The following is a 12290-nucleotide window of genomic DNA, read 5'->3' as shown; positions in this document are numbered from 1 at the left end:
GATTCAGCTAAGGATGGTGGTGACACAAAGCTTTTCGTTTTATTCAAGCTGTTGTAAATGGGTCCTCGGCCTGTTGTTGTGTTGTCTCTTGTGATGTAAGGTGTAAAAGCAAGTGTTTTTTTGTACAACAAAGAGTCTGTGCCGAATTTGTATTAAGCGGTTTTTTGTCAACTCTCATTTCCACAAGGTTTGCAGACCACTCTGTGAAGAGGGTTTTCCACTGGAACAACAAACAGAAGAATCCGGCAGGAGCTTCGTCTTCATCCGTGGATGCAGTTAAAAGGGGCTGTGGCGCCTGTTACTCACTGCAGAAAGACTTGGTTGTACCATTAGTTTCCATATATTCACTGCTGCACTTTTTGCAGTGGAGGAAACCCACCGTCAGCCCAGCAATTAAACTAGAAAAACTAGGTGGATTCTTTGTTCAACATGCGTCATGCAGCTTTCAGTTGGTCCTTTTTTATGTTATGTCAGGCTGTCCATGGACACAAGCTACACAACAATGTAAACCCTATTCTGTTACACTGCTTCTTTTGCAGGTTGGGTTGGAACTCATAATGCTAACGAACAGTGTCACAGAAAGCACACATTATTTTCGAACGTCCCTGTTTTCAAATGTCTATTGTTGAGAGGCTACTTAAACATAGATTTCCAAACCTTATTAGAAACCAATGGATGCCTTGAATGGTATAAGAACACATCATAAATATATATGAAGTCAACATAAGTTTTGCAAATCTACTGTTTTGGCTTTTTAACAATTGAATTTGGGAATTAATTGTTATGTGGGAACAAAATATTGATAATATTTTTGATTCATATTAAGAAGAGGCGCCTTTAAATAAAATGTATTATTATTATTATTAAAATAATTTAATATGCAAATAAGCTTTTAGACAAATTTGTACCCTGTAAATGCAAAAAAAAAAGAGTTAATTGTACATTGATAAAACACAAAAATGAGTGACAGCCTGATTTCACCACATCACCAGTATTTGACAGAGCTCCTTGGTCTCCACCCACTGAACGTCACATCTCTGCAGCTCAGCTGTCAAAGAAAATTCCGCCTGTGTTTCACTTTGTTGGGTCTTCCGTGTGGGCAGCATAGTCACAATTACTACAGAACCTGTAGGCAGCAGTAGATCCTGAAACTCATTGAGAGCGCAGGTGGAGAAAAAAAACAAAGAGCGTAACATTATTGAGCTTTGGCCTGGCATTTTCTAGAGTTTTTTTATTATTTTCAACTTTCAGGAGATTCAGCAGAGTTTTGTCTTTGTTTATTTATTTATTTTAACCCCGTAGTGAGTGGCCCCGGTGTCACGCATGGCTCCCCGGGCGGTCTGGCTCCTGGTCGCGCTGTCCGGTGTCCTGAATGTGCGCTCCTGCTGGGCTTATACCTGTCCGGCCATCTGCCGCTGCACCGCCGACACCTTCCAGTGCAGCAGAGACACTCAGCTGGCCTCCCGGGCAGCAGCAGCATCCGTGCCTCGACTGTAAGTAACACAACTTTCTAGCACAGAGTCGGTAGTAGTCCAGTCTGAAACCGATGGTACTCATTTTATGGACTTTTTTTTTCTTGCTTCTGGCTTCACTAACTTAGAATATTTTTTAGTATTTTCCTTATTGTCACTCTAATATTCCTGTAAAGTCTTCTGGTTTTTACTTTTTAATGCAATTTTGATAAATAACCTGAAGAGATTTGTTTCTGTTTTCTTTTACTCATACTTAATGTGGAGTTAACAACGTTATCTATGAATCTTACAGATGGCTCACTCATCTGCCCTTGAAAGAAGTCCCCACTCATGCCTTCAAGGAGCTGATCAACATTACAATAATGTAAGCTCCTTGTTTTCCTTATATGTTTGTGCTGAGTGAAGAAATATACTGTAGGTGAATTAATTAACTCAGCTTTAATGGAACATGCAAGCAAAGGAGAAAGCTAAATATTTAAACTTGTTCAAAAGGTTTTTAAATGATCAGTAGACTAAATTATGCATTTTAACTTATTAACACATTTGATGTTGCCAGTCTTGAAATGTGACTTGAAAACTGAAATACAGTTGACTTACACATGTTAAAAAAACATTTACACTAATATTATCAGTAATACATGGTGTTCTTTGGGTGCTGCAAACAAATCCACTGTAAGGAAATGTAATGTAAAGGACAAAAGAAAAGGAAAAAAGATTTTCTCTCCAGTAACCTCCAGTTAAAATATCCTCTCCATGTAGCGCCACCTGTTGGTCTGTGTGTACAGAGCATTTACAGTATACCTCCACTTCGATTAGAAAACAAAACTAATGTATATAACGTTTTTGAATCAGACAATTTATCCAAATATAGTAGTATAGTATGCCGTACGTACTATATATATAGTACTATTACACTTTTAGTGTTTTTGCCAGGGTTTTCAGTGTCTTTTAGATCTTATGTCCTTTGAAAGGAATCAAATATTTTACTGTTGTATGCATCCAGCCTAGATTAAAAAAAACTACATAATTTTCAGAAATCAGGCTCAGAAATAAAATGTACGGTTACGACCGCATGAACTGTGACTAATAAAGACTCAACTATTACATCAGATATTTACCAGATGCTCGTATCTTGACCAGGCACAGTAATAGCAACAGTGGTGAGCATTTGTTTATGACTATTCATTATTTCCTCACATAATTGCATTTCACTTTGATGTCTTCCTCTGGTGTTTACTTCCTATGCTGTGATTAAGGAAAACATTCAGTGAATGATTTTAAGCTCAGTCACTTTTTATCTCAGGCTACGGCCACACTGCAAGCCTCAGCATTTAATTTTGATTTTATGGCCCATTTCTAATTTTTTCTTTATTTATGTTGTTTGGTTCACACATTTCTTTAGATGTGGCTCATAACAGATTCCAGTGTGAACAAGTCACGGTCCTGAAGGATGTACTTGGATCTCAAATGATGTAAAAGTCACATGAATTTTGATATAAACTGTTCATACTCAGGTTTGGGCTACTTCCACGTCCCTGCAACAGACAGGTGGCTCAAATCTGATCTTTCTGCTCATATGTGACTTGTATGTTTTTTTTCACGACAGTGTGAACAGCACAAATCACATGCAATTTGATCTTTTCCAATTCTGATTTGGGCAAATTTCATATGCGGTCCAAGTCGGATCAGATTTATTACACTGTAACCACAGTATGAACAGCCACTCTAGATTAATATTCATCCCATTTCCGGCTGGCAGGAGCCACTCAGCTGCAATGGAGGTAGTCAGTGGAGAGACAGTGAGGTGTTGGACCTCATAAGTATTTGGGGTGACACTTGAGGGGTCGAATTGTAACCAGTCTGTGTGTGCTTTGACTACAAATCCACACCCACACCCACACCACACACACACACACACACATCTGTACACAAGTAGCAGCCATTGCTCCACAAAAAGCCATAATTAAAAATGTAGCACTCTTTCTCCTCATCCTCGTCCTCGTTGTAATCTGCTCACAAATTTTCTGGCTCCCACTGCGCATCAACTTATAAATGAAATCATGCACGTTGCCTTCAGTGGCGTCTGTGTTTGCTTCTGTACGGCAGCATGTGGCGTATGACATTGTGACGTGTTATTGCTTTTTTGTGGCTATATGAATATGGGCCACATTTAAAAAAATAATGTGAACAGCTGAACAAAAAAAACAGATCTGAACAATAAATCAGAATTGAGCGATAAGGCTTGCAGTGTGTTGAAATGGTTAGAATTACACATGAATGCAATTTTCTTCTTATAGTAGAACACTTTATTCTGTATTGGCAGCCTTTGGGTATTTGTCTCATTCAGTAATCATACAAAATAATAAATGTAGATGTGATTTTTATGTATTCTAGTTATTCCATTAAGAATCAGCACAAAAGTGAATGTATCCATGAATCAGGAGAAAGTCATGGATATTCTTTGTTAAACATAATCTATTTAAAAGAAGAAACTTTAGATATCCCACTGCTGTGAAACTGTGAAGGCCACACATAGGCTTCAGAGTTTGAGCCTTTCATAAACCATTTGACTTGAAAGTCCCCGATGTTGGACCTTTTCATAGCACAAGAAAACACCACAGAAATATGTGGGAGTAAAAAATTGTCTAACGATAGAAATACCAGACCATAAATATCACGGCCCAAATGTAATCAACTATTCTTTGGCCTAAATGGCAATCTGGATAACAAATTTCAGCAAAATGCAATTACAACTGAGTGATATATTGCACTAAAAACAGACTCCCAAGTAAAAACATAATTAGAGCTCATCTTTATCGTGTTTACAGCCACTAAATACTCAGTCCTAAAGCCATAACATTAGTCTGAATTGTTTCACCGAATGGGTTTCACCATTTAATTAATATATCACTAACAGTTTGATGAGTAGATAACATTTGTTAGCCTGTGGTGGTGAAATAATTTTTTTAAATCGAGCCGGTTTGTGTTGAGTGTGTCTGGCTTTGCTCTCTCTGCTCCTCAGGGACACGTCTTATCTCAGATACTTACAGTACTTGTGATAGGTGATAGGTTCATTATGTCCAATTTTGCCCCTATCGCAAAATAGTTTTGAGTGATAAAATTCATTCAAGTATTCAAAATGAGGTTAAAGTCGTAAAGTTGTGATCCTTCATCTTTCCAGCCAAGTTAGCCAATAAAATCTGTGTCAAGGTAGAATGACATGAGGAGCTCTCTGTGTGTCAGTGATGACGCAAAATGGAAACTAGCATAGCTTAATCAAGATGATCACGTGAAAAAGCTTTTTACGAGCTGCGAGCAGTAATTATGACACTATATGTAATGCAATCAAAAAAAACTTGCACAGATGGAGCCATTAAATTGCTTCTTCGTTTGAAATTGAAGCAGAGTGACGTTGACCTAAGGAAAGTGTTGGCTGATTACAGTAGAGTGGGAGCCTTAAAATGATGATTGCAAAATAAATAGAAGATGGAGAGCGGCTCTGAAAGGGAAGCGAGCCATGCCTCCATCAGAAAACAAAAGTCTTCAAGGACAAATCAAGAAGTCTTGTTGACTTTGTTTGCCTCTGAAGGTCTTTGTTTAGTCCTCTTTTTTAAACATCTTCACTCAGTCTTCTTGGCCCAGATGCATCTGTGATGTATGTTTGGAGCTTTTCCAAACATGAGGTGAAGCATGTGTGCGTTGTGGCCTAGAAGTATGAATTGTTGTTGGTGGTATTTTAATATTTCCCTCATGGATTGTATCCCAATATCAATCAACTCTGTCCTATTTCTAAAAGAAGTGCATTAAAAAGTAAGCAAGGGAAAGAATCCATAACCTGTGTCACTCTTAATATTTGTTTAGCTAAAACTCCACATTTGCTACTTTGATGTGGGACGTTTCGGCTTCTTGTTAATCTGTTGACTGATGTGGAGCCATTTCTTTGTGCCACAGTGAGATTTCCCAGAGCGACTGCATCACACAGATACAGAGACATGCCTTCCTTTCCCTCCACAGCCTGGCTCAAATGTAAGTGACACTTTACCTTCCACCACACGTCAAATTCAGACTGCACGATGAAAGCAATTATTCATTTGAACAGCTGCTGTGTGTTTTGCATTTCATTTAAGTTTCACGGGATTAGCCTCTCAATTACAAAGCAGCGTGTTTAATCCTTGACTTTCAGAGCTTCTGATGTGTGATTGGGCTTTGCTTTGTTTGTTTGTTGACAGCCACTGACAGCATTATTGTAATTACTGATACTTTTCCGCATGTTTTATTCCTGCAGTTCAGTGCAGAATATCAACAGTCTGAGGGTTATTGAAAAAGGGGCCTTCACTGACCTGCCAAAGCTGGAATATCTGTAAGTCATTCTGTTTTCCGGGATCAATATTCACCTGTATAAACCCCCACTAACCAGCAGGTGGTCATTACAGTCTCATGCTTTGCAGCCAAGCATGTTCCAACTCACATGCCTTTATTTTAGATTTAGTGGACGTCCTAAAGTTTCCAACAAGGCCGAATAAGTCAGGTTGAGTTTTGGATTTGATCCAAATTTGGTCTACATTGATGGTCCCTAGAGGATGAATTCTAATGACTGGTGATCCACTGACTATTTACTCTAGTGTTAAGTTGACTTTTTTGTTTTTGAGTGAAAAGTTTTAACAACTGTTGGATGGACTGCAATTAAATTTGGCACATTCATGTTCCACTGAGGATGAATTTGAATAATCTTGGTAATCCTTTAACTTTTTTATTTAGCGCCTACTTCAGGTCAAAATTTGTCCAATACTTTGGTTTATGGCTGTAAGTGGGACAGTGTTGAATAAGATACTGTATCAACGGGGGGTGGGGTGGGGGACTGGATGTTAACGGGTTAAAGAAGCACTCCAGCCAACAATGTCATCTTAGGCCTGAGACATCAAAGATTTGACCAAATAATTGCGATACAGACTGGTGTGGGGTTTGAAACATGAAAGCATTTAACAGGCAGAAAGAGAGCATTATGAGAATTGCAGTATCCAGTGTTTTGAAGGTTATATATAGTAATAGGGGCTACAAGTCGGGATATCTCAGCTTCTGCTGCTTGAAATTTGACTATTCCTGTTCTTGAAAACAGTAATTTTATTGTGGCTAGATCCTGCTGTCACCTTCAAACCACCGTGGGTCTTGTGGTTAACTAGAAGTTGAGGCTGCATATCTACTCTGGTAAAGTCTGTGTTCCATGCAAAAGATACCAATCTGAAGAGATTTTTATTTATTTATCATTCATTGCTTCAAGTTAAATGTGACATGATGTGATAAACCACATTTAACCTGGAATCTTTTCCCAGAAAAGGTTCCTGAAATGTCTCATACCAACTGAGACAGTCTGCACCTGTCTGACATTTTGTGGGAACTTTGAAGATTTGTTCTTATCTGCTTATAATCATCTGTCTTTGATGCTCGTCTTCACAGGAGCATCTCTAACACAGGGGTGATACACTTCCCAGACTTCACAACTATCTCTTCCTTGGCACCAAATATTATCCTGTAAGTAATCGCTTTTAAAAATAGTCTGTTTCTAAACTGGATTAGCGCTGTAATGCATGTTGCAAAACTGCATGTTCTACATGGTATAACTCCAAGTGGAGCTCAAGTTGTTTACTTTTATCTATCAATGTCACGATGCCACCGACCCTGCTGCAAATCCTCCCACTGGGTCACAGTTCATTAAACTGATCTTTATTGTATGAATGTACATCATTTTGTCTAACTGATAATTTAGCCAAACAGAGTAAATGTTATCTCCACCATGTACAGAGAAATGGCAGATAACATGAGGATCGACATTATTCCTGCCAATTCCTTCCAGGGTATCACAGAGGAGTATGTTGACATGTGAGTACAGGAGCCAAATTCTTTTTGTTACCGCATTACCAGAGCTAGGAGCAACAGTGTCTCACCATTTGTTAAGAATGTTTTTCGATGTGTTTCAATATGCTTATGTAATTGGATGTTCAGTTCTCTGTCCTTGGTGATAGGTCCTTTTGACAGCAAACAAAAATTTATAACATTGTGTCCTTGACAGGAACCTGGTTAGAAACGGCTTCAAAGAAATCAAATCTCATGCATTCAATGGAACCAAGCTCAACACACTGTAAGCATTTTTCATAATCAAGATTTTTTTCCCCCATACAAAGCTAACAACAACATAATGTCCATGACAGGCCGATACTGTATGTTGTTCAGGCTTAAGGGTTTCATTTTCCCATAAAAACTGAGTGTACCAGTAAACAAACGTTATGCAAGACTAAACAAAGATTGGATGCCCCATTGCTCTGCCCTGCACTGCTGAATGTTGATGGGGACGAGATATGTACAGACACCCTGCAGTCTAAAAATAATGCTCATCTTCCTCAGTGTCAAGTAGAGAAAACAAAAAGTAGATGAAAAATGGTTTGGGGCATTGTTCGCCATTCATGTGTCATCTTAAATTTGCTTTCATATTCCATGTTAACTGCTGAACTACAGTTTGCACTGGAGGTCACTGTGTTACAGTTGTTTTTTTTCTGTCTTTTGTAGGATTTTGAGAGACAACAGGTATCTCAGTGAAATCCAAGAAAATGCCTTTGAAGGAGCCACAGGTCCCAGTTTTCTGTAAGTGACAGTAATTCAATTTAATGAAACTAATACAACCAGTGTAAATGTCGTGACACTTTCTGATTTAAAAATCAGTGGTCAAGGATCCTTTATTGAAAAGTGCTAAAATCAATATTTTCAGAATAATGGTGGATCATAATTACTAGTACGTGAAAGGAATAACAAACCTACACCCCTAAGCTTGAGTTTTAAAGCGTAGTTCAACTATTGTAGTTGAGTTGAGACACAGAAAAATAAATACTCAAGAAAAGTACTCCAGACATTGTATTTGAGTAAATTTACTTAGTTACTGAGGAGCAAAGTAAATGATTGTGACAAAGTTAAATACGAGAGGAGGAAAATCATACATTTTATATCGTCCGATGTTTAAATCAACAGCATTAAGGCGGCCATATTTGAACTGGGTCAGTGAAGCAAGATTAATATTCATAACAATGTTTATCATTTTATTGTATAAACATTAGGGCGGTGACAGCCTGTCTGTGTAAACAACCAACAAGGCAGGCAGGACTGCTGAATACTGATTAGTGAGCAAATAGCCCAGTCTGCAGTGCATACAGCTTGCAAGGTCTCTGATTGCAAGCAACCCTGTGTTGTAGATATGAAATTTCCTCTTATCTTGGCTATGAATTAATGTCTGCAGTATTCACTGACACGCAGGAAATGCCAGAGGTCTTTCTTTTGCTTATGCGGGGTCCAGCGTGGTACTTTTGGGTATTTTTAGATTTGATGAATGTCAGGTTGCAAGGGATCCAATCAAATGAGGGAGCAAAGTAGATTCTCAATGTTTGCTGTTTTGGATGAAATGTATTACATCTTTAGTGAAATGCCAGTAATTACAACCTGTTTATGCTGTGATGAAGCATTTTTGTTGTGAATGAGCACCTCTTTAGAAAAACAGCATGATTTACCCATTGGCTTGATGAATATGAAAACAGTGTAGATTGGGGCTTGGCTGCCGCAGTCACTGGGGCTGAATAAACACCTGTGGGAGATTCAGCAGATTTGCCTTAAACAGCATTTCTTGCCACCATGAACAAAACACCAAATGATGGCTCTTCTTGTGGGAAAGACTGACTTTGTAACCCTCCAACTAAATTTAAGATAGACCGAAACCTGTTCTAGTGGCTTGCGGTGGTTCAACGCCTTATTAAAACACTGTATTTTATACATTGGTAGTCATTTCACAAATCTTCACTGACATGTCTGTGTTCCCTGCGTGTGTGTTTTCAGGGATGTTTCCTCCACAGCTCTGAGTTCCCTCCCCCCTAAAGGGCTGAGGCAGGTGAGGTTTCTGAAAGCCAGCTCTGCCTTTGCTCTGAAGACCCTCCCTCCACTGGTGAGTCTGGCTGAGCTGCTGGAGGCTGAGCTCACGTACCCCAGCCACTGCTGTGCCTTCCACACATGGCGTCGGAAACAAAGGTAACAGACAACTGCTGCCAGAGATGTAACAAATCCATTCAAATCTGCATAAAGAACAAAAGCTCTGTCCTATGAATACAGATCATGAGTTGTTTTGTAATTAGCGACTGAATTTATTGACATTTTGTGCAGTCTAACCTTTTCCCCTCTTTTCTTTTTATAATTTAAAAGGGAAAGCGCCTTAAAGAACTTCACAAAGTTATGCGATCTCAGCGAAACTGAAATGTAAGTTACTTCACTTCCCACTCAGGGACTGTACAAAAATGATTGCGGTGGACTAAAATAACAAAATGATGTGTCCTGTATTTCCAGCCATTCTTTATGAACCAGGACCTGTCCCTGTCAATTTACATGACACATTTAACATATTTTGACACATTTAACTTTATTATATTTAATAATAAACTGGAGACAGATCATTAAATCCCTAATAACAAACTCTTTTTTCTGTTTCTCAGAACTGATATTGATCCTATTAGCCCGCAGATGGTTTTGATGAGAAAAACAAACAACCTGTTATACAGAGACGTGATTGTTGGCAAACACAAACTCCATCTTTTCGATGTAAATATTTGATCTTTTGAAACAGTCTTTCTCTGGGACTTTTCATCACAAATTTACCACCCCTAAAAAAACATTTTGAGTACCCCTGCCTTAAGCAAAAAGAAAAATACACAACCTTCTGCTTTTTCTGACTCCCCTCCTCCCTATAATTTTCTTACTGTCCCTTTTGCAGTTTTCCTGGATCCGTTTCAGATTTTTATGGCAATCTTAACATCTGTTTATTCTTCAGAGATCCCGCTGGAGATGGCGTGAACTTGATTGATGACATCAACTTTGAGTATCCAGACCTGGGATTTGATTGTCTTAACAACCCCTTCGTCAAGTGCACACCAAAGCCAGACGCTTTTAACCCTTGTGAGGACCTGCTGGGTTTTCCCTTCCTGCGCTGTCTCACCTGGATCATTACAGTCTTCGCTGTGACCGGTAACCTGGCTGTTCTGGTCATCCTGCTAATTAGCCACCATAAGTTAACCATCTCCAAATTTCTCATGTGTAACCTGGCCTTCGCTGACCTTTGCATGGGGCTCTACCTGATGCTCATTGCCTTCATGGACCACTACTCCCGTCATGAGTACTACAACCACGCCACGGACTGGCAGACGGGACCCGGCTGTGGCATAGCAGGGTTTTTGACAGTGTTTGCCAGTGAGCTGTCAGTATATACAGTGACTGTGATTAGCCTTGAACGCTGGCATACCATCACCAATGCCATGCATGTCAACAAGAGGCTGCGGATGCACCATGTAGCAGCCATTATGGGGGCAGGCTGGGGCTTCTCTCTGCTGGTTGCCCTGCTCCCTCTTGTGGGGGTCAGTAGTTACAGCAAAGTGAGCATCTGTTTGCCCATGGACATCGACACACTGGGCTCTCAGGTTTACGTGGTGGCTGTACTCGTTCTCAATGTCGTCGCTTTCCTGTTGGTCTGCTACTGTTACATATGCATGTATCGGAGTGTTCGCAACCCAGAGCACTCTACCCGCCATGGAGACACCAAGATTGCCAAGCGCATGGCTGTGCTCATTTTTACAGACTTTGTGTGCATGGCGCCAATCTCCTTCTTTGCCATCTCTGCAGCCCTGTGTATGCCCCTCATTACTGTGTCTCACTCAAAAATCCTGCTTATCCTTTTTTATCCCATCAACTCCCTCTGCAACCCTTTCTTGTACACCCTCTTCACACGGGCTTTCAGAAAGGACGTGTGCCTGCTACTGAGGCGCTGCGGCTGTGGCTGCTGCCAGGCAAACACTGACTTCTACAGGTCACAGACTCTGGCTTCACACCTGAATTCTACTCAGAAAATGCCCACCAGAAAACCTCACTCACTTAGCTTCTATGCCTATCACATTAAGATGAAAGGTTGCTTTCTAAACAAGGGAACCACATGACCATCAGCACAGAGAATTTTATTCTGAACTTAAAGGCAGTATCTGCTGTAATAAAAATGTAGCATTCCTCTAAAAATTTAGGTCAGGGTGAAGAGATTGTCAATCTCGTTCATGACAGGCATCAGATCAAATTTGATCTAGGTTACTTTACAAAACGAGAATTTCATGTCAGGACCAAGAGACCTCAAATTGAAGACAACAGGTGCTGCAGCTTGCATTTCTGCACAGGTATGGCGGTTCAAAGCAGCAGATGGATGGAGCAGGCCAGTTTATTTACAAAGCTATTTTAAAGCATTGGTGTTCATTTGTTAAGATCAAGATACATTAAACAGCATTTGTAAAGATGTGGGTACTAGAAGAGATATTTAGTTTTATTTAAGTAGTATCAATAAGTAGAAATTATTTATTGCTCTGTCCTTCTAAAGGTTGAGATTTTGAGTTTGAATATAATGAGATAAATGTGATAAAATGGAAGTCTTTGTTTAAGCTCTTCAAATATGTATTTTAGTGCCATGTACTGGGTTGTACTCAGGAGACATTTGGACTGGGAGACTTGGAAGACTGCAGATATGCCAGAGCAACCTCAAAGACACAAATGGGGCCTGGTCTACAATAAATACATCTGCTTTTTAAAATGTTCTGGATTTTCATAAGAAGGCATTTGAATAAAAGGGAGAAAAAATGTGTGGTCAATTTGTTATGCTAACCATTATTTTAAATTGGTTTCCTCATTTAGCAGCTTGCGCTATCGATGCAAGCTAACATACCAGAAAAGAGATTCTCATACAAAACCCGTATTTACTTACTA

At 39.5% G+C, this 12290-nt stretch overlaps 1 protein-coding gene across 1 annotated transcript; it reads left to right on the top strand.

Annotated features, from left to right (window-relative positions):
* The first annotated feature begins 1088 nt into the window (after positions 1-1088).
* LOC127351962 (lutropin-choriogonadotropic hormone receptor-like) lies at positions 1089-12166 on the top strand. Its single transcript, XM_051380007.1, is given in 12 exon segments — positions 1089-1493; positions 1765-1836; positions 5424-5498; positions 5758-5832; positions 6927-7001; positions 7272-7349; positions 7540-7608; positions 8034-8108; positions 9345-9533; positions 9705-9758; positions 10327-11344; positions 11347-12166. Coding segments are annotated over 12 exon segments (2028 nt in total). The 5' UTR covers positions 1089-1323; the 3' UTR covers positions 11425-12166.
* The last annotated feature ends 124 nt before the right edge of the window (positions 12167-12290 follow it).

Source organism: Dicentrarchus labrax, unplaced genomic scaffold (genome assembly GCF_905237075.1).
Source record: "Dicentrarchus labrax unplaced genomic scaffold, dlabrax2021, whole genome shotgun sequence".
NCBI lineage: Eukaryota > Metazoa > Chordata > Actinopteri > Moronidae > Dicentrarchus > Dicentrarchus labrax.
Note: the sequence above shows the minus strand (reverse complement) of the source record. Positions and strands in the feature narration are given on the sequence as shown.